General features: G+C 41.7%; 1 protein-coding gene across 2 annotated transcripts in view; it reads left to right on the top strand.

Annotated features, from left to right (window-relative positions):
• Positions 1-21,337, top strand: part of SHC4 (SHC adaptor protein 4) — a 132,368-nt gene that overhangs the window by 23,199 nt on the left and 87,832 nt on the right. For both annotated transcript variants that reach the window (XM_077881029.1, XM_077881030.1), the window contains exon 2: positions 17,083-17,153. In XM_077881029.1, coding sequence (XP_077737155.1) covers positions 17,083-17,153 — 71 coding nt within the window. The remainder of the gene's footprint in view (positions 1-17,082; positions 17,154-21,337) is intronic.

Genomic DNA, 21,337 nt, shown 5'->3' with positions numbered 1-21,337 from the left:
CCTCTGCTGTCTTGTATGGGATGCACGGGGCCGCTGCCCCTTGGCAACTCTGAATGGGAGACTTAGAATACTGGATGGGTACCCTGTGGCAAGCCTGGGAAGTACATTAGCCTTATCTATGAAGTGTTGGTGCTGGCATTTTGCCTCACCTTTCACAGCAAAGGACATCCAGCAACACTCTCCTGGGAAGCAGATTAACTTCTGTGAGTCACTGCTTTTCCATCTCATTTATGATTCATGACCTGGGCTATATTTTTAGCTTGTATTTATTTGGGTCTGAGAAGTGGGCTGGGTGGAAGTGTTGTTTGGAAACTTATGGAAGAATGAGGAGAAATTGGCATCACACTTAAGCTTGAGTAGCCTGGAATTTGTTGATGATCATCATACATTCTGTAAACTTTTATTGAGATCCTACTATGTGCCATGGACTGTGCCAGGCTCTAAAAATGCAAGTAAAGGAGACCCAGCTTCTGCCCACCGAGATCCTACTGAATTGTGAGGGCAGACGACTAGCTTGACAACAGATATACTGTAACCCCTGCCTATACTCCCAGCTGTGTCTCCAGATTTTAGTCATATCAAAGTCTTTGGTGTTTTTGCAGTACCCCTTTTATTTAAAGTCAGTTAATTAACATATGGTGTATTATTAGTTTCAGAGGTAGAATTCAGTGATTCATCAGTTGCCTATAACACTCAGTGCTCATTACATCATGTGCCCCCCTTAATGCCCATCACCCAGTTACCTCACTTCCCCACCACCTCCCCTCCAGCAACCCTCAGTTTGTTTCCTAGAGAGAAGAGTCTTTTATGGTTTGTCTATCTCTCTGATTTCGTCTTACTTTATTTTTCCCTCCTTTGCCCTATGATCCTTTGTTTTGTTTCTTAAATATCACATATGAGTGAAATCATGTGATAATGGTCTTTCTCAGATTAACTTATTTCACTTAGCTTAATACCCTCTAGTTCCATCCATGTCATTGCAAATGATAAGATTTCATTTTTTTGATGGCTGAGTATTCCATTGTGTGTGTGTGTGTGTGTGTGTGTACACATATCTTCTTTATCCATTCATTTATCAATGGACATCTGGGCTCTTTCCACGGCTCGACTATTGTGGACATTGCTGCTATAAACATTGGGGTGCGGGTGCCCCTTCAGATCACTATGTTTGTGTCCTTTGGATAAATACCTAGTGGCACCACCCCTTATTCTTGCCCTTCCCTGTTGCGCATGCTATATTCATTGCCTGGATATCTCTCCTCCAACCTCTCCTTAGTTTCCCTTCATGACTCACACCAGCATCCCTTCTGAAAAATCTTCCGTGAGGCTGAGTTGGGAGCCCCCTCTTAAACAGTCCCGTAGTACCTTGCACCCCAGTGTTTATCACAATCCTATGAACAGTAGTCTTGATTGAGGTCCCTTCATGATAATTGAGACTTATTCATCACTCCCCAAAGTAGGAGGCAGATGGAACTGAAGAGGTTGGAGAAGAACAACACTGTCATTCCAGGACAATCACTGTCATTCGCTGAACCCTTTCCATGTGCCAGTCACCATGCTCAGCACCACACATGCATTACCATATTAGAACCTGGTAATAACCCTATGAAACAGATAAGTTATTGTCTCTATTTTATAGATAAAGATGAGATGATATGTAAAGTGATTAGCCTCAGGTTTCACAACTAGTACATGCAAAGCCGAGATTCAAATGCAGACCTGCCTGACTCTCAAATCCTATGCTCCCAGACTCTGGCATATTCCTTCTCCCTATACAGTGATTACTGTATCAGCCACAATATACTAGGTCATTCTGTTAACAAGCAATCCCAGCTTTCCAGCAGCTTAGACAAAAAAAAAAAGTTTATTTCTTGTTTATACTGTGTGTCCACAGCAAATTGGCTGGGGAACTCTACTCTTTGTTATTCTCCCTCAGGGACCTGGCCTGAGGTCTCCAATTGCAAGAGAAAGGATATGTGAAAAAACACTCAGTGATAGTCCCCTTGAATATTATTGGTCAAATCAGGAGCTGTACCCAGCTTCAAAGGGGCAGAAGAAGTGTAATCCTACTATGTGCTGGGAAGGCAAAAAATTGGAAATAATTATGGAACAGCCCCAATAACTCCCACATATACAAAGAAAGGAGTGGGGGAAGTAGATAAATGAAGACAAAGGGGAAGGATAAAGTGTCCAGAGGAGTGAAAGTCTTCCAGGGATTAAGAGAAAGCTTGCTTTTTAAACCATAGGTCTCTAGTTAAATGGCTGTTGGGATCAATTATTCAATTGTTCTTCCTGTAAGCAGTACTGTTAAGACTTCTTTTCTGAATGTATTAATGCTTTGACACAACCTGGGATTTCGCTGAGTCCATCAGGAGAGCATACTCAATTAGTATTACAAAAGCAGCTAATCTGAGTAGGGCCAGTATTCCAGTTCTCATTTTCATTATGAGGAACTAGTCCCGCCACTTTAGAGACTTTCTCCAAGAACAATAGAAAACAGGATTCCCAGTCTCCTAGGATTAGGCCTACATGGTGATAAAAAAAAAATCTCTTAAAAGTTTCTCAGGAGGCTGGGACACAGTGCTAACATTTTCTCTGCCCCACAAGGGACTTGGCTTGGAGCTATCGGGTGCGGGTTTTGAATCTCAATAAACATTAAAATGGAATATTAGATACAGGGCCGTTAAGCAGTTTCTGCAAAGAGCACATGGAGAATATTTTGGTCAAGGAAAATCCACCGTTGTATAATGCAATTCCTGTTTTTCAAGAACACAGAGGGTGATTGACATGGTGTCGAATGAAGCACAATAGTGTCTGAGGTGGTAGATGCAGCAATCGTGCTTCAAGCCACTGTGAGATTATAGATGATATAAACACCTGCCACCTACAGAGATGGTTGGCCTTACCACTCTTCTTTCTCTTGATGCCCCCCCCCCCAAATATTGAATGAATAAATCTAAATTTCAGGCTTTTGAACCTAGAGCAGAAGGAGCTTTCAGCAGGGTAGATGTTTGGATTTTTAAAATATATTCAATTCAATCACTGGGTGTTATATTATATGATGGCAAATTGAATTAAAAAAAAAAAAAAAAAGATTTTGGCAGCCCGGGTGGCTCAGTGGTTTAGCGCTGCCTTCGGTCCAGGGAGTGATCCTGGAGACCTGGGATCGAGTCCCACGTCAGGCTCCCTGCATGGAGCCTGCTTCTCCCCCTGCCTGTGTCTCTGCCTCTCTCTCTCTCTCTCTGTGTGTGTGTCTCTCATGAGTAAATAAATAAAATCTAAAAAATAAAAATAAAAATTTAAAAAAGATGCTTCATATAAATAGAATCACAAAATAAAAAATATATATATTCAATTCAGTCAACCGAAGTATATTTTGAGGGCTCCTGTCTGCCAGGCAGTATTCTAGGTATTGAGGATAGAGCAGTATCAGCTCTTTGCTACTTATAATGGGTTTGGGTGGATGGGTGGAGGAGAGATGCAGTGTAGTATCTTCAGGCCAGAAGTTTTCAGTTCCCTGAGTTCATTTTCATTTTAAATATTGCCCCAGACTATAGCCATCATGGAGCATGGGGCACTTCAGGAGGGTAAACATCATGGGTAAAACTCCTACCTGACCCAGGTACCATGGGGGAATTGCTGTCAGCAGATGCCTCATCCATAGGAGGTACTGATCTGGTAAGTCAGTGTCCAATGTCACTATGTAGTATCTGGTACTTTTGAAAGATGCTGGGCTTGGAGTCTTTCCTAGATGGTAAACTTCTCCAGGCCAGGGAGGTAACATGAAATATCACAGCTTGAAGCATAAAGAGACGTGGGTTCTTCTCCATTAACCAGCTCTGTGGCCCTTGAGCAGAACAACAAACCTCTGAGAATCAGTTTTCCTACCTATAAAAGGAGTGTCAGACTCCCACCCAGGGGTATCGCAAGGATCAAATGAGGTAACACTTGTGAAAATAGACAGTGTAAATCTCTGTGTCCAAGCACGTGGTCGCATAGGATGGCTCTTCTGGCCATGCCCAGCTGCAGAAAGAGCTGCGCGAGTCTCCCCACGCGTGGGTGTCTGGTTATTCCTGGGAGAGGTCATAGCCCTGCAAAAGTTCTCACTGTGCTTTTTGCCACAGGGATGACCTCCAACTGAGTGACTGTGTCTGTGCTCAGGTCTGTAGGCAGAGATGAAACCTCTCTCAGTTCAAAAAAATCCCCGTGTGTAAGGGGTTCTCAATGGGAGTAGGATTGTTGGTATGTGACACGGCATAGCTGCCTCATGTGATACAGATGGTTGTCATGCTTTCCTTGCCCACAGATGGCCAGTACTTTTTTTTCTTTAGACAAATTAGAAGATTTCTTTGGCCAATTGTAGATAGCTCATACCCAAGTCTATTAGAGTGTCATCAGAGTGCCAACCAGATCAAGATCTTTATTGTTTATCTGGGTTTCTGGCACTCAGGACATTCTATTTGCAGGATACTGGATTGCCCACTGCTGTCAAAAAGAAACTTTTCTTCTGAATCAATTTAAAACTCCCCTTATTTAATTCTAAAATTCCCCAGGAGATTACATTTAAGACGTTATCAGCTCTGCTTGCCTTAGAGGGACTTTAAAACAACAGATGCTTCCTCCATCTGCTGTGGGCAAAGGAGTGTACTTAGTTGGGAAAGAGCATAGGAAATGAGGGTGGCCAAGGGTTGCTGAGCTTTGCCCCCTTCACAGCCCTGCTTGGCTTGGGCAGGAACCCTGCCGAGGCAGCTCGTGCTTTTGGAAGAAGTAGCAGAACACACAACTTACTTTTAGAAGATTTCATCTTTGTCAACATTGAGGACTCGGGGTTGAAGTATCTTGGTGGCCAAGACCCTGAGTGTGAATGAATGAACGATTCCAGATATTCAGGTTTTTGAACCTGGAGCAGGAGAAGGAGCTTTCAGTAGGGTAGATATTTGGATTTTTCAAAATATATTCAATTCAGTCAGCCAAAATGTGTGTGTGTGTGTGTGTGTGTGTATGTGTGTGTGTATTTGAAGTATAATCAATCAAAGTGTGTTATTTTGAGGGCTACTGCATGTCAGGTGGTATTCTAGGTGTTGAAGACGGAGTGGTCTCCACTCTTTGCTGCTACGTTCTAGTCGGAGGGGGAGACAAGCAACAAGCAAACAAATACACAATACTGTCAGCAATAAGTGCTCTGGAGAAAAACAAATATAAGAGAACAGAGAATGGTAGAGAAAGGGAAGGTGTCAGCTGCTCTGTGTTCTTGGATGCAAGTTTCAAAAGTCCTGCAGGATCACTCTAGGAAAAGTCAGTCTTTGCCAAGACCACTTGTGCCTCTTCCACTGAGGCCTGTCTTCTTGTTGTCTCACTGAACTCCCCCAAAATCTGCTCCCCAATGTTGTTCCTTGTTCCAGGGGAGGGGCCCTGCAGTCCCATCATGTACCTGCTCCGGTTTTCATTAGATCGTTGCTGTACTAAACAGGGAAGAACCTTCCATTCCCTTCTCATATGACACACATACAGACTCAACTCTGGTACGAGGAGGGCTTTGACCGGCTTCACTTCAGGATTATTTTAACCAGCAACATATCCCTTTAAGAAAGAACACATTACAGATGGTCCAGTTAGGAGGCAGGTTATTTTGAGACTTCCTGAATATCATTTCTTGGCTACTTCATTCAAATAAATCATTTATTGCACTGTAAGAGGTGCTGGCGATAATGATGACTAAGACTCACTCCCTGCCCTTGAGAAGCCCACGGTCCAGCTGCAGGCATAGACATTTAAGAAGATAAATTGCAGCACCACTGGGTGAGTGCAACCTTGGAGTATGACCAACATGCTTTGGGAGCCCGAGGGGAGAGCAATGAACTCTGCCTCAAGAGTGCTGAAGAGGATGTCAAACAACTTTAATGATTTCTGATGCCTCATTTATATATTCATTATCCATCCATTCGACCATATTTCCTGCATAGTTTAGATCAGGGTCACACGATGCCTTGCAGATAATGTTTGTTTGGCCTGTTATTGTTGCTTGGTAACAGCTTTATTGAGATGTAATCTGCATACCATACAATTCACCTGTTTCACGTGTGCAATTCAGGGGTTTTTAGTATATTCACATGGTTGTGCAAATACCTCCAATTTTAGAACATCTTTATCAATCCCAAAGGAAACCCTGGACCTGTTAGCAGTCACATCCCATTCTTCCAAACTTTCCAGCCTTCCTTTCTACCTCTATCAGTTTGGCTACTCTGGACATTTCATATACATGAAATCCTGCAACATGTGGTCTTTTGTGATTGCCTTCTTTCACTTAGAGTAACGTTTTCAAGATTCCTTTATGTTGTAGTGTGTATCAGTACTTCATTCGTTTTTCTTGCTGAAAGGTTTTCCAATGCGTCGTGTCCTTTTTATTGATCTATTTATCAGCTGATGGATGCTTGTGCTTGGTGGTTTCTACTTTTTTTGCTGTTATGAATAAAACTGCTATGTACATTTGGGTGCAAGATTTGGTGTGGACACATGTTTTCCATTTTCATGGGTATTTATCTAGGGGTGGACTTGCTAGGTCATATGGTAATTCTAAGTTTAACTTTTTAGGGGAATTGCCAAGCTGTTTTTCCTAGTGACTGCCCCATTTTATATCCCCACACTGTATGAGAGTTCCAGTTTCTCCACATCTCTGCCAACACTTGTTATTTTTGGTCCATTTGTCTGTTAAATGAAGGCCATCTCAGAAGGCATGAAGTGGTTTCTCATTGTCATTTTGTTCTGCATTTCCCTGATGAGTAATGGTATTGAGCATCCTTTTGTGTGCTTAGTGGCCATTTAAATATTTTCTTTGGATAAATATTTATTTAGATCATTTGCCCACTTTAAAAGTAGGTTATGTGGACAGCCCAGGTTGCTCAGCGGTTTAGCGCTGCCTTCAGCCCAGGCGTGATCCTGGAGACCCGGGATCAAGTACCACATCGGGCTCCTTGCATGGAGCCTACTTCTCCCTCTGTGTCTCTGTCTCTCTCTCTCTCTCTCTCTCTCTGTGTCTCTCATGAATAAATAAGTAAAATCTTTTTTTAAAAGTAGGTTATTTGTCTTTTTATTATGGAGTTATAAGAGGTTTTTTTTTTTAATGTATTCTGGATCCAAGTCCATTATTAGATATATTCTTTGCAAATATTTTCTCCCATTTTGTGGGTGGTCTTTTCATTTTCTTGGTACTGTCCCTTGAAGCACAAAAATATTTAATTTTTATGAAATCCAATTTATCTTTTTAAAAAAATTTTTTTTTTTTTTTTTATGATAGTCACAGAGAGAGAGAGAGAGAGGCAGAGACACAGGCAGAGGGAGAAGCAGGCTCCATGCACTGGGAGCCCGATGTGGGATTCGATCCTGGGTCTCCAGGATCGCGCCCTGGGCCAATGGCAGGCGCCAAACCGCTGCGCCACCCAGGGATCCCCGAAATCCAATTTATCTATTTTTTATTTGCTTGTGATTTTGCTGTTATATCCAAGGTCCTGATTTTTGCATATTTTCTTTTATCATTTTAACTCTCATACATAGGTCTTGGATCATTTTGGATCCATCCAGTTTATTTCTGCATTATAGTGTAAGATATGGGGTCCAGTTTGATTCTTTTTTAATGTAGATATTCAGTTGCTCTAGCACCATTTGTTAAAAGACTATCCTTTCCCCTTTTGAATTATTTTGGCATCCTTGTCGAAAATCAGTTGACAGTAAACATGAGAGCTTATTTCTGGATTCTAATTCCATTCCTTTGATATATGTGTCTATCTTTATGCAAACCACACCTGTTTTGATTGTGTTTCAGGGTAGTACGTTTTGCAATTGGGACATGTGAGTCTTCTAAATTTGTTCTTTTTCAAGATTGTGTTGGCAACTCTGGGCTTCTTGAATTTCCGTATGAGTTGTAGGATCAGTTTATCAATTTCTGCAAAAGAAGCCATCTGGGATTTTGACAGGAATTTAGTTGATTCTGTAGATTAATTTTGACAACATAAAATCATTTGATGTATGAAGGTCGATGTCTTTCCATTTATTATGATCTTCTTGAATTTCTTTCAACAATATTTTATACTTTTAAAGGTATAAACTTTGCATTTATTTAATTTTTTTAATAAATATCTTCTTCTTTTTGATTTTGTTACAATGGAATTGTTTTCTTAATTTCACTTTTTGATTGTTCATTGTGACCTATAGGCTTTTGAAATTAGGAAAACTTACAGATAAAGTCTGATTTCTGGCTTCTCTTGAAAAATCAGATCTGCTTTCCCAAATAGCAACAAAGTAGTTGAGTGAGTAGTTTCGGTTCTCTTCTTTTAGGCCCCTTTTTCTGAGTTTGTCTTCATCATCTGGCTACTTTCTTATATCTGAATTAATTCAGTCATTAATATCATAATTATTAAGCACTGAATTTTTGACCTTTATGATTGTGCTTTTGGGAGATCTAAGTTAGATGAGATTTAGTTTGGATAAGGGATTAATGTTATCTAAATATTTAATGTGATTATTTTTGTATACACATCTTATCCTTTCTCAAAAGATATTCAAGTCACATCTTATTCATCTCAGGAACATTGGTGAGCTACACTCTACACTGAGGATACAAAGAAGAAATAGACACAATTTTTGCTTAAAAGAGAGATATACACATTGATAAAAAGTGCTATATAGGAAACTAGAGTTTTATAAAAGGTCTGCTAGTAGTCCACAGAGTGTGCAGAGGAAGGCTTAGGAAAGGGGGTGTGGTCAAGACTGTGGGTAAGGAAGGGGGAGAAGAGGAGAGGATTCATGAAAGAAGTGACCTTTGCAGGAGATAGTTGGGAATTTGTCCATCTAGCTAAGAAATTTGGAGCTTTTCCTAGGGTCTGGTGTTTTCTCTAATGTGTGGTTCTCGGACCACCTGTAGCAAAATCACCTGAATGCTTATTAAAATGCAGTTACTCAGACCTACTGAAGCAGAATCTCTCAAAGCCCAGGAATTTGCTTTTTAAAATCTGCTCTTTAAGTTCCTCGGGTGACTTTGAAGTTCTATACATTTGAGAAGCTAATCTGAGGATGGGGGCCCTGTAAAGATTAAGTGTGAATGGAGTGGGATAGGATGGAGTGATATCATGCCACACCTGAGTTTCACTAATCGTTAGCTGCATTGGGAAAGGCAGATTCAGAGGGTGGGACACCAGAGATTCTGTGGTAGTGGGGGTTATATTCAAAAGTCAGCACTAAGGTGAAATTCAGGTAGAGAAAAGAATATACTGGGTGATCCCTAAAATCTCCTACATCTGTGTACCTGGACTGTCAAAGGTCAAAATCCCTGTCTTACGTTTTTGTCTGTATTTATACGAAGGTCCCCTTTCCCTGGGGCTGTTGAGATCAAGATCTAGTTTGGGGAGTAGGGTTTGGGGCTACAGGGCTGAACAAAAAGATTGATTTCTTGCTTAATACCAGCCAAATTAATATGGTTCATTTTAGGTACATTGAACATGCACACAATGCAGTTGAGAGGCAGAGTGCCCAAATGAGGATGGTAAAAATCGGGGCAGGGTGTGGAGTTGAGGAAAGAAGACAGAGCAGGTCCAAGAGTTGAGATGGAGCTTGAATTGGCAGGGCTTGGCCCCTGGTTGGATGAGGGATTTGAAAGAAGGGAAAGAATTGAGTTTTCTGGCTCATGTAACTAGGTGGATGGTGATCATGTAGCTTGAGATCAGAAATGCAAGTAGAGGAATAGTTTGGGTTTACTGAATTTGAGATGCAATTGGAATGAATATTCATGTGATTATACTGGTCTGTATCATGTGAAAGAACTTGGGTTGAAAATCTCTGTGCCACCAGAACCCAGGTAATAACTGAAGGCATACGTGGTAGAGATTGATTATGGGACTGAGGTAGAACTTGGACATCAGAATTTTCTAAGCTTCCCTGGTGATTCTAAGATGCAGTTGGAGTTGAGAACCACTGGTATAGTGTGAGAGAAGGGACCATTGTTTAAAGAAAAGACAGGTAAAAACAAGGAACTAGCAAGGTAGACTAAGAAGGAACAGTCAGAGGATGACGATGAGGAATCAGAGAAAATGCTCTCATGAGAGCCAAGCAGGGAGAAAGGGTCAGAGGAAAGAGAATGAGGTGAGTAGAGGTTAGCAAGGGCAATGTTCTAGGCAGGTGAACTGGAAAACAGAAACAGTTCACTAGAGACGACAAGGTAACTGGTTTGCTCAGGCAGTTTCAGGAGAGTTCTGAGGCTAGAACTACTACAGTGAGCTGAGGCATGAATAGAAAGAAAGGAAGTGGAGACAATGCCTCAAGATTATGAAGAGAATGTCCTCCCTCCAACTCCCCTTTCTTAGTGAGAAAGACTAGAAGTTATCTAAAGGGAGCAGAAAAATCCTGCAGTGTCTTTGGGCCACAATTGATGGCCTCTACTATTGTCAAACATTTATTGCATGAGGGTCAGACCCTTGTCATATCACACTTAATCATACACTGTTCTTCAGTGTTCTGATAGTTTCAAAGTGTCATTCTTCCCTGTCTTATCACATGCAGGGCCTATGCCTGAAGCCTTCTTATGAATGATGGTCTCCTATACTCCTAGCACAGGGGCAGGGACAGTCTAAGAAAGAAATACTGTATGCCACAGAAAAAAAAGAGATTTAATCCTGCTTAATAATGAATGAACTGTGCTTCCTAGAGGTTAAGGTAGGCTTTATTTAATTTTTAAACTCTATAACAATACTACCTATTTATTAAGAAAAAATAAACAGTATAAAAGTATAAAGTAAAAAGTAAAGCCTGCCTCTCTCCCATTCCCAGTAGTAACCAGTGTTACCTTTGGTATCAATTTCTTTATTTTTAAAAATATTTTATTTATTTATTCATGAGAGACACACAGGGAGAGGCAGAGGGAGAATCCAGCTCCCTAAGGGAAGCCTGATATGGGACTCGATCCCAGGACCCTGGGATCACGACCTGAGCCAAAGGCAGACGCTCAACCACTGAGACACCCAAGTGTCCCTTTTACCAGTTTCTTATGTGTCCTTCAGACATTCTTTCTGAGGATATAAGAATATATATCCTTTTCCTTAGGTAATATGGTCAAAGTCATCATTCTATAAAAGAGTCGATATGAACAATTCTGATAAACTAGCTATCATTCCTCCTCTCTGAAAACCCTAGTAATTTCTTCAAAGCCCAAGACACACACAGCTATGAATAGGCTGTTCACCTCTCCCTGGGAGCAAGTGGTTGAAGCTCAGACAGTACAAAAATATTATTGCTGCCTTGGGGCGTGAAGAGAGAGCTTGAGCTAGGAGTTAGGTAAGCTGTCTGTCAGGTGCTGAATAGGAAGTTTGTCTGAGCACTGCTAAGCTCCACTACTTTCTCACCACCCTTGTATGCCTCTAATAAAGGTCTTCCGTGTCCTCTCAGGGTCAGGAATTAGGGAGTGTCTTCTGTTTCATGTGCCACCCCCTGTAGTTCTCAGAAGAAGCTTGATTCATTCTGCTCTCACAACTGTGGCCCCTGGGCTCATCTCGCTGCTACCCACTTCAGTAGACCAAAGGAAGGGTCAGTGGGATCCAGTTCAGTGACCCTTTCTGTTTCTTCTTTTCCTGTTATACAAGGCTTCCATAGAGAGTCCCAGAAATGGGCTACAGGCTCTGGGATAAACCCTGATTCAGTCTCACTGAGCCAGGCGTTTCCCTTTAATAGACCTTAATGCTTCCACATGCTTCCACCTACTAAATGGAATTAACAATAATGACTAAACTCATAGAAAGAAAAGATAAATAATCTCTTTCATGATTCTCTCTTTTTTTTTTTAATATTTTTTTAATTTTTATTTATTTATGATAGTCACAGAGAGAGAAAGAGAGGCAGAGACACAGGCAGAGAGAAGCAGGCTCCATGCACCAGGAGCCCGACGTGGGAATCGATCCCGGGTCTCCAGGATCGCGCCCTGGGCCAAAGGCAGGCGCCAAACCGCTGCGCCACCCAGGGATCCCTCTTTCATGATTCTCTTATCCTTATGAGGCTGGGTTTCTTTCCTTTCCTTTCCTTTTTCTTTTTTCTTCTTCTTTTTTTAAAATGTAGGCCCCATGCCCAGCGTGGATCCCAACATGGGGCTTGAACTCATGACCAGGAGATAGAGACCTGAGCTGAGATCAAGGGTTGGATGCTTAATGACTAAGCCACCCAGGTGTCCCTGAGGCTGGGTTTCTTAAGAACAGAGACCATATTTTATTCAGATTCGCATTTAATAAATGAGTGGGAGGTATTATCATTCCCAGTTTGTACCTAAATCAATAAACCAAATGTCTCCTTTCTCAGGACCTGACATTCAACCACTATCTGCTTATGTTGTCATCAGGTACCTAAACAAACAAGTGGACAGATTGTTTTTATGCACTGCCCTCTTCCTGCTTCCTCATAGCAATGGTTTCTGAGTGAAATGGACTATGTGAGTTAATGGGAAGACCAAGTCCATTCTGGGCTTTAGGATACTTGTGAAATATCAGGCACTGATTCCCTCCTATCATTTTGCTCAGAGTGGCTTTCTCAACACAGGCCCGCTGTGGAAGGGGAAATGTACTCATTGTCATATCACCTCAGGCATGACTCACATTTCTTCAGAAACTTCAGTTTATCACAGTGAGGCTGACAGAAGGTGTCACCTGTGTCATTGCCGACAGTCAAGTATATGGAGCAAAGTGGAGGTTTCAGTGAAGGAAAGGGGATTGGAAACAATGCCTGGATCTGTCTTAGAAGGAAACAGAGGAGGTGGTTTTTGCCATGAAGTGTGATTAAGAACAAAGCCTTGGGAGAGTCTCTCTCTCTGTCTCCCCACTAAAAACCCCTTTCCTCACTAATAAGCCACATCCCACCATTGGTGATTCATGTCACTGGACTGAGAATCACCCTCACTGTGACACTCTCCCTCACATGGATGTTGAGCCTCATTGGCCTTGGAGCGTCTCTATCCAACTGTATCCAACTGACTCTGTTTGCCTTCTTTCCCATTCCTATCAGATACACAGCCTGCTCTCCCTTCCTGTTAAATTCCCCACCATCAACTTTATCATCCTGGGCTCTCCTTTATCATCCTGGGCTCTCCTCCACCCACTGCCGCTGGACCACCCGAGGAGGAGGGCACACTCTCCCCCGCCTCCCACTTAACTACAAAACCTCTTCCATGTAGGTCATTTGTTGCCAATCTCTAAGATGGGGACAAACGAAAATCAGAGGAAATGGCAGAGAAATCCAGAAGTCTCCCAAAGGTATCAGCCTAGTTTATAGTTCCTGAGTCTCCTTCTGAGTCCTCTTTTCTCCTGTATGCCTCATTTATCCCCCAGGATGAGAGACCAGTCAAACCTTCACTTCCCTCCATCTCTTCTCTCCCTCTGCTCATTTTAAAGACACCGCTGGGGATCCCTGGGTGGCGCAGCGGTTTGGCGCCTGCCTTTGGCCCGGGGCGCGATCCTGGAGACCCTGGATCGAATCCCATGTCGGGCTCCCGGTGCATGGAGCCTGCTTCTCCCTCTGCCTGTGTCTCTGCCTCTCTCTCTCTCTCTCTCTGTGACTATCATAAATAAATAAAAACGTAAAAAAAATTAAAAAAAAATAAAGACACCGCTGGAGTTGAACAATAGAAGCTTTTTTCATTCTTCCAACTAGTATTTATTGAGTATCAATATGTCCTAGGCACTGTCCCAGGTGCTGGGAATACAGTGCTGATAAGTGTTTATAGTCAAGGGAATAAAGACAAGAGTAAACAAGCAAGCTAACAAGCAAACCCGATAATCAGTGGCATGAAGGTGACAGGTGAGGCCTGTAATGAAGGGTGACAGAAAAGGGCTTCTGGAGCAGTGATATTTAAATTAAAACCTAAAGGATGAGAAGGAGTCAGTCCTGGAAAGAGATGAGGGAAGAGCAGGGGAGAGGAGGAAAGGGAAAACAGCAAGTGCAAAGGCCCTGTGTTTGGAAAGAGTTGAATATACTTGAGGAACAGAAAGAAGGCCAATGCGGCAGTGACATGTATGGGGGAGAATGACACAGATGAAGTTGTGGGGGGAAGTAGAGGCCAGGAAACATAGGGTCTGGGGGCTTATAGTAACACATCTGTCTTGATAATAAATGCCGGGGTTTTTAAGCAATGGGGGGACATGATCTGATGTGTATTTTTGAAAAATCACTCTGGTGGAAAGTGTAGGTGGAAAAACATAGGTGTTTGTTTATATTTTCAAAAAATATGTCTTGATGGGCTGGTTACTAAAACCTCATCTTAACTTGATGATTTATAGCTGAAGGGAAAGATGACACTCACCTCTGTACTGACCAAACCTCCTGTGGGAATTGAACATGTAGCCACGACCTGTATCCCACTGTGTGGGGAGTTCATTCTTTCCAGGGTGAGGGGTGCAGGAAACAGGGGAGCAGGAGCCACATTCTGAAACGGGAGAAGATACTGAAAGGCAGGAGGAGCTGGAGCAGCCAGTGAGGGTATGAAAATAATCTTTTTTTTTAATAAATTAATTTTTTATTGGTGTTCAATTTACCAACATACAGAATAACACCCAGTGCTCATCCCGTCAAGTGTCCCCCTCAGTGCCCGTCACCCACTCACACCCACCCCCCTCCCTCCTCCCTTTCCACCACCCCTAGTTCGTTTCCCAGAGTTAGGAGTCTTTATGTTCTGTCTCCCTTTCTGATATTTCCCACACATTTCTTCTCCCTTCCCTTATATTCCCTTTCACTATTATTTATATTCCCCAAATGAATGAGAACATACAATGTTTGTCCTTCTCCGATTAACTTACTTCACTCAGCATAATACCCTCCAGTTCCATCCACGTTGAAGCAAATGGTGGGTATTTGTCGTTTCTAATGGCTGAGGAATATTCCATTGTATACATAGACCACATCTTTTTTATCCACTCATCTTTCGATGGACACCGAGGCTCCTTCCACAGTTTGGCTATTGTGGACATTGCTGCTAGAAACATCAGGGCGCAGGTGTCCCGGCGTTTCATTGCATCTGTATCTTTGGGGTAAATCCCTAGCAGTGCAATTGCTGGGTCGTAGGGCAGGTCTATTTTTAACTCTTTAAGGAACCTCCACACAGTTTTCCAGAGTGGCTGCACCAGTTCACATTCCCACCAACAGTGTGAGAGGGTTCCCTTTTCTCCGCATCCTCTCCAACATTTGTTGTTTCCTGCCTTGTTAATTTTCCCCATTGAAAATAATCTTTTTAATGTACCTCACTATGGAGCTTGGACCCTAGGGACCTCCTGTCCTGATAGTTCTGATAGTTTCTGAGAGTTCTGATAGTTTCCACCATATCCCCCAAATCCAGACTTCCATTCCTAGTAAGTCTAGAACTCTCTAGACATCACCCACTTTCCCAGTGTTCAAGCTTTGGGGAGTTAAGTTGTGATTGGGATGGTATAAAATGTTCAAAAAGTTTTTTGTGTGTCAATACTAGAGACCCAAGAGGAGTTGACATAGGCATCTGGCTGAGAATCGCCAGGTGAGTGTCCTGGCCAGTGTGCCCTCCCACTAGGCTCTAGGCAGCATTTGGTAGGCTGACTTGCTGATAGGATGCTAAATCTACAGAATTTGCTCAGAAATACTATAAGAAATATCTGAGGAGGCATCCCCTGGATCCTACCATCTTTCCACGGCGCTTTTGCCATTTCCAAGCAGAGGGAGGCTGGAAGACTTCCAAGGAAGGCTACACAGGAAGGCATATAATTTCCAAGGAACTGACAGATCACTTTCAATCAGTCTGCTTGGCTCTCATAACATTTCCGAGCTCATTCTCCGAGAAACACTCTCCCTTGTCAGCTAAGGCTCTGCTAAGAGGATTTACTCCCACGGCCTCACTTGGCAAAGCTACACAGAAGACTACTAAGTCTGCATCCCTAGGCTTAATTCTTCTCCACCATTCCAGAATCCAATTTTCAACTGCAGGCTTATCATTTCCTGGATACCCCACCAATGTCTTTCAGTCAATGGGTCCCAAACCAACCCATCATCTTTCCCTCTCCTGGTTTTCCTGTTTCTGTTAATGGAATCACTGTTCCCTCTGCTACCCTGGCTGGAAACATCTGAGTCATCCTTGACTCATCCTTGTCTCCGATTCTCTAGATCAAATCAACTGCCGAATCATGTAGTATCTGTTTCCGTGATGTCACTTGAATTTGTCCCCTCCTTCCTATTGCCACCATCTCTCCTTGGTGGCTCTCGTTACTTCCCCCTCCACAGGGACTCCTCACCTTCCCCCTGACAACCTACTTCCATACTGCTGCCAACATATAGCTTCTCACGCATAGACTGACCACATCGCTCTTGTCCCCGTGGTTCTCACTGCTGTCGCCTTAAATATAAACTGTCTTTTAGCTTATAAGGCACAATTCCTATTCAAATACTCTGTGTTTAAGGTAAATTTACTAATTCCTGCTGTAAGACATGACTCTTTTCTCCTTTATTTTGAACTCTCTTAGTAAATGATCTTGTGAAAAAGTAATGTCATATTGCTGAATTCTGTATTTATGCAGTTGTATGCTTGTTTTACCTCTTTAGAGGCTTCACGGTTCCTGTATTATTTGCCTCACATAACAATTGAGCACATGCATGTACCTGGCGCTAAGAGCTTCACCCATGTGAAAATATTTAACTCTCAAAACAATTCTAATTGTATCCCCCAAGTTACCAGGGCCAAAACTGAAGTGCAGAGAAGTTGAGGAATTTGCTGAAGTTCCATAACAAATAAGTGGCAGAGCCAGGATTCACATTCACACGGTCCAACACCAGAGCCCAGGCGCTTAACCAATGAACTTACATCATCTTTGTTACCTGCATTCCTGTATCATAGTTTGGATTTAGTTGGTGTTTTATAAAGAGCTGAGGCTGAAGGCACATGTCCATTAATGGTTAGAAATATCAATGGTAGGCTGAGCATGTCAGTGTAAATTGATATCAGAAGCTGGCTTAAGGTGTTTCTCAGGAAATCACTCTAAAGATGAGAAACATCATTGTGCTATTTTCTTCCTAATTATTCTTTTTTTTTTTTCCTTATTCCAGTACATGGGCTGTATTGAAGTACTGCAATCAATGAGGTCACTGGATTTTGGAATGAGAACCCAAGTTACAAGGTAAGAGAACAAAAATGTGAGTGGCTTTGAGGACCACAGTTTACAGTCAGAATAGTTTCTCCCTGTGGGAATTTCTTGCAAGCCTTCAAAGTCACCATGGGCTTTTATTTATGGCTGGAAGGTAGGACATAGCTCAATGACCTAGGATGAGTGGCTCATCATGTGAAAGATTCCCCAATGGGTGGTGGAGCATCTGTATTCCATATAAAAACTGATAAGATGATGTAGTCATAGAAATAGCTGATTTTCTGGGTACCAAAAGTATTTAAGTGTATTCCTGGCCATTAAACATTAGAGAATCTCAGACCTTTTGAACTAAGTAGCTGAAAAGAAGACCAGGGAAGAGCTTTCTGTATCACGTTCTCCCCATTTACAAGACATGAGAACCTGAGTCTTCCTCCTTTATATACAGAGAGCAATATGGAAGAGTTGAACCAGGGGAGCCTTACCCTGCATAGGGGAAGAACCATGTACTACTGTACACAGAGCATAAGTCAGAAGCAGACGTATAAGGCATGGGGTCTGAAGGTCAAGTTCAAGGCAAGAATGGAAAGAGGAACAAAGAAGTGCCAAGACTGGTACCTGGGAGAATTGTGAGGTGAAGGGGATAAGGTGAGAGGACTGGGTTGATGTGAGTGATTCAGGATGAAGCCTCAGGCATCTGTTCTACATGGTGCTGCTGTGTGTCTCAGGGACAAGCCACCGTGCCCATCTGCATCTGTGGTTGCACGCTACCCTTTCTAAAGGTGAATGTTCTCATTATGAAGACAGGAAAACACTTCTTAATGCTCATGCCATGAAATTATAGGTGTAGGAAAAGTGTCATGTGGTTCAAAGTTTTGGGAAAAGGAGTAATATTGCTCTTTAAGAGAGTGTAGTATACAAGATAATGTTAAAAACCCTGAGAAGTGCTGTGCAGGAGTTTAAAGAATTCTATCTCAAGATTGTCTAACTTATTCGGCTCCAGAGTCCTTTTTTCATGTAACGTAAATGAACATCTCACATATCCCTAGGGCTCCATGAAATGCACTTTAGGAAGTGCTATTTTGGACTCACTATGATGCATTTTAATCTGTCTTCCCAAATTTCTCACTGACCCTCAGTATTCCCTATGGTGCCACATAGATGAAATTTAATTCTACTTTTGTACTTTTGGTGGCCACCTCAGTTCTTGGCACATGGAGAGGCTCAATGGAGATTTATGGAATAAAAATATGGTTCCATCTGGCTCCCAGGATTTGGAGATAGCTGCATTTCTTCTCCTCTGAGTTTTCTCTTTCTCATTCTCAGATCCTTCAACTATTCTGCAAGTGACCTGGTGTTTAGATGACTTCCTCTGCTAGTAGTCCTACTTTGGATATGTCCAGGCTTTATTTTCATCCTAATGATCCTTAACCTGGAGAAAAACCTTTCTCCCAATCCTGAACAGATTACAGATGAAAAAAAGAAAGTAGCTACCCCGGGTACCTGGAATGGAGGCACAGGGCAAAGAAATGCCCATTTTCCTTACCAGAGAATGACTGATTTTTTTTTCATTCATCTATTCATTTTCTTTCATTCAAATATTTATGGAGTGCCGATTAAGTGTCTGAAACTGTACTAGAATTAAGGATGCAGAAGTTTCTGTGACCTCATGGAGTTTATGTTCTAGCTGGAGAAACAAGACTATATAGCAAAGAAACAAATAAATATACAATATAGGTTCATGTAGTAATAAGTGCCATTACTGTAACAATAAAGCAGGGTAAGAGAGTAGAGATGGGGGGCTTTTATTTTTTAATTTTTAATATATTTTTGTATAGTTGACACACAGTGTTAAACGTTAGTTTCATAGTGATTCAACGTGCTGTACTCACCACAAGTGTAGCTACCATCTGTCTAGGGGCTGGGCTTTTAAATTTTATTTTCTAGCTATAAAAATACTGTGTGGTTACTTAGAACATTTGGAAAATACAGAAAAGTATGAAAAAAGAAAATCATTCATAATCTCACTTAAGGTTATGTCTACTAACATTTTGTATTTTGGAATACCTTTCCAGTCCTTTTTCCATATATGAACTTTAAATATTTTTATAAAAAATCTGGGAAATAGTTGATATTATTTCTACCATCCTGAGCATTTCCCTGTTGCTAAATATTCACAACTATTATTTATTATAATAAAGTATGCATAACATAAAACTTACCATCTTAACCATTTTTAAAAATCTTTAATTTATTTACAAGAGACAGAGGGAAAAGCAGGCTCCCCGCAAAGCAGGGACCCCCATGTGGGATCCCAAGGTCCTGGGATCACAGCCTGAGCTTTGCAAAGGCAGATGCTTAATCGACTGAGCCATCGACTGAGCACCCCATCTTAACCATTTTTAAGTGTACTGTTCAGTAGCATTAAGTACATTCGTGTTATTGTGCAACTATTACTACCATCCATCTCTGAACTTTTTCACCTTTCCAGATTGAAACTCTGTACTCATCAAATCATAACTCCTCATTCCCTCCTCCCCTAGCCCATGGCAACCACCATTCTATTTTCTGTGTCTATAAATTTGACTAGCCTGAGTGCCTTATGTAAGTAGAATTATACAGTATTTGTCCCTTTGTGACTGATTTATTTCATTTCACGCAATGTCTTCAAGGCACACAATATAACTTTTGAAAGCCTTTGGTGTGTATTGCTAAATTGTTCCGCAGAACTGACTATTTGATATTCTTGCCTCTCAACCATGTAGTATCTATTTTTAGTATCGATTATTAAAATCTTTGTGAACTTGTAAGGCTATATTTTCGTATTGTTTAGTAAATGGTAAAAGATTATTTTTTTTTATGCCATGAAGATTCAGTCTGTAACTAATGTACACACCCAAGGGAAGGTGCCTGGCATAGTATCTAGATGTTATTCCTCATAGACGTGTGCATGTGTGATTCAGGCATGGCACATTGTGTTCTGGGCAGATTTGTGAAGCTCAAGAGTGGTTCACTTTCTCTAAAACCTTTAATTCCTACCCTACTTCCCAAATACTTTTCTTTGTCCTCTTTACTTTCATTTTCCTTTCTTCTCTCAACTTAAAAAAAAAAAGATTTTATTTATTCATTTGACAGAGAGAAAGCACAAGCAAGGAGAGCATCAGGTAGAAGGAGATGGAGAAGGGGAAGGAGAAGCAGGCTCCCCACTGAGCAGAGAGCTTGACATGGGGCTTAATCCCAGCACCCTGGGATCATGACCCAAGTCAAAGGCAGATACTTAACTAACTGAGCCACCCACCCCTCTTCTCTCCGCTTATATGTATTTCGACATTTGGCCACTTTTCAAGTTGCTTTGTTACCAATAGTCTTGGATGGATGTTATCATTAAAACGTTAGGGGCAGGATCCCTGGGTGGCGCAGCAGTTTAGCGCCTGCCTTTGGCCCAGGGCACAATCCTGGAGACCTGGGATTGAATCCCACATCGGGCTCCCGGTGCATGGAGCCTGCTTCTCCCTCTGCCTGTGTCTCTGCCTCTCTCTCTCTCTCTCTCTCTGTGACTATCATAAATAAAAAATAAAAATAAAATAAAAATAAAAAAAACGTTAGGGGCGCCTGGGTGGCTCAGATGATTGAGCGTCGGCTTTTGGCTTGGGCCATGATCCCTGAGTCCTGGGATTGAGTCCTGCATCGGGCACCCCACAGAGAGCCTGCTTCTCCTTCTCTCTCTGCCTCTCCCTCAGCTCATGCTCTCTTTCTCAAAAAAATAAATAAAAATCTTTTTAAAAAACTAGGTTTAATCAGTTTTCAAGTTATTTTAAATTTAAAGTCCACATATTCACAAAGTTTCATTTAACTCATAATCCTACTTAATCCAAGAAGAAAGATTTCATTGGACCAGTTAGAATTCCAAACGAAAGAACTTTATTTTGTGCAACCTCAACTATCTCCCCACGTTTATCGTCAAATGTAAATGTTGATTTACAATCATCAGGTGTGAATGTTGATAAGCTAGTGTATCTAATTGCCACTATAGATACAAACGATGATATTTCAGGCTGATATCCCACCCATGATAAGTGGCCTTACCATCTCTAAATTAGTTAATACATTATTTTAGACAACCAGGAGACAGCAAATGGAAATTCCTGATGTTCGAGGAGGAGCCATGATTAAGATATAGCAGGTGGGTCAGCATTTGAAACAGAGAAGAAAGGTAGAGT

This window comes from Canis aureus, chromosome 32 (genome assembly GCF_053574225.1).
Source record: "Canis aureus isolate CA01 chromosome 32, VMU_Caureus_v.1.0, whole genome shotgun sequence".
Classification (NCBI taxonomy): Eukaryota; Metazoa; Chordata; class Mammalia; order Carnivora; family Canidae; genus Canis; species Canis aureus.
The sequence above is the reverse complement of the archived record's forward strand: the minus strand, read 5'-3'. Positions and strand labels throughout refer to the sequence as shown.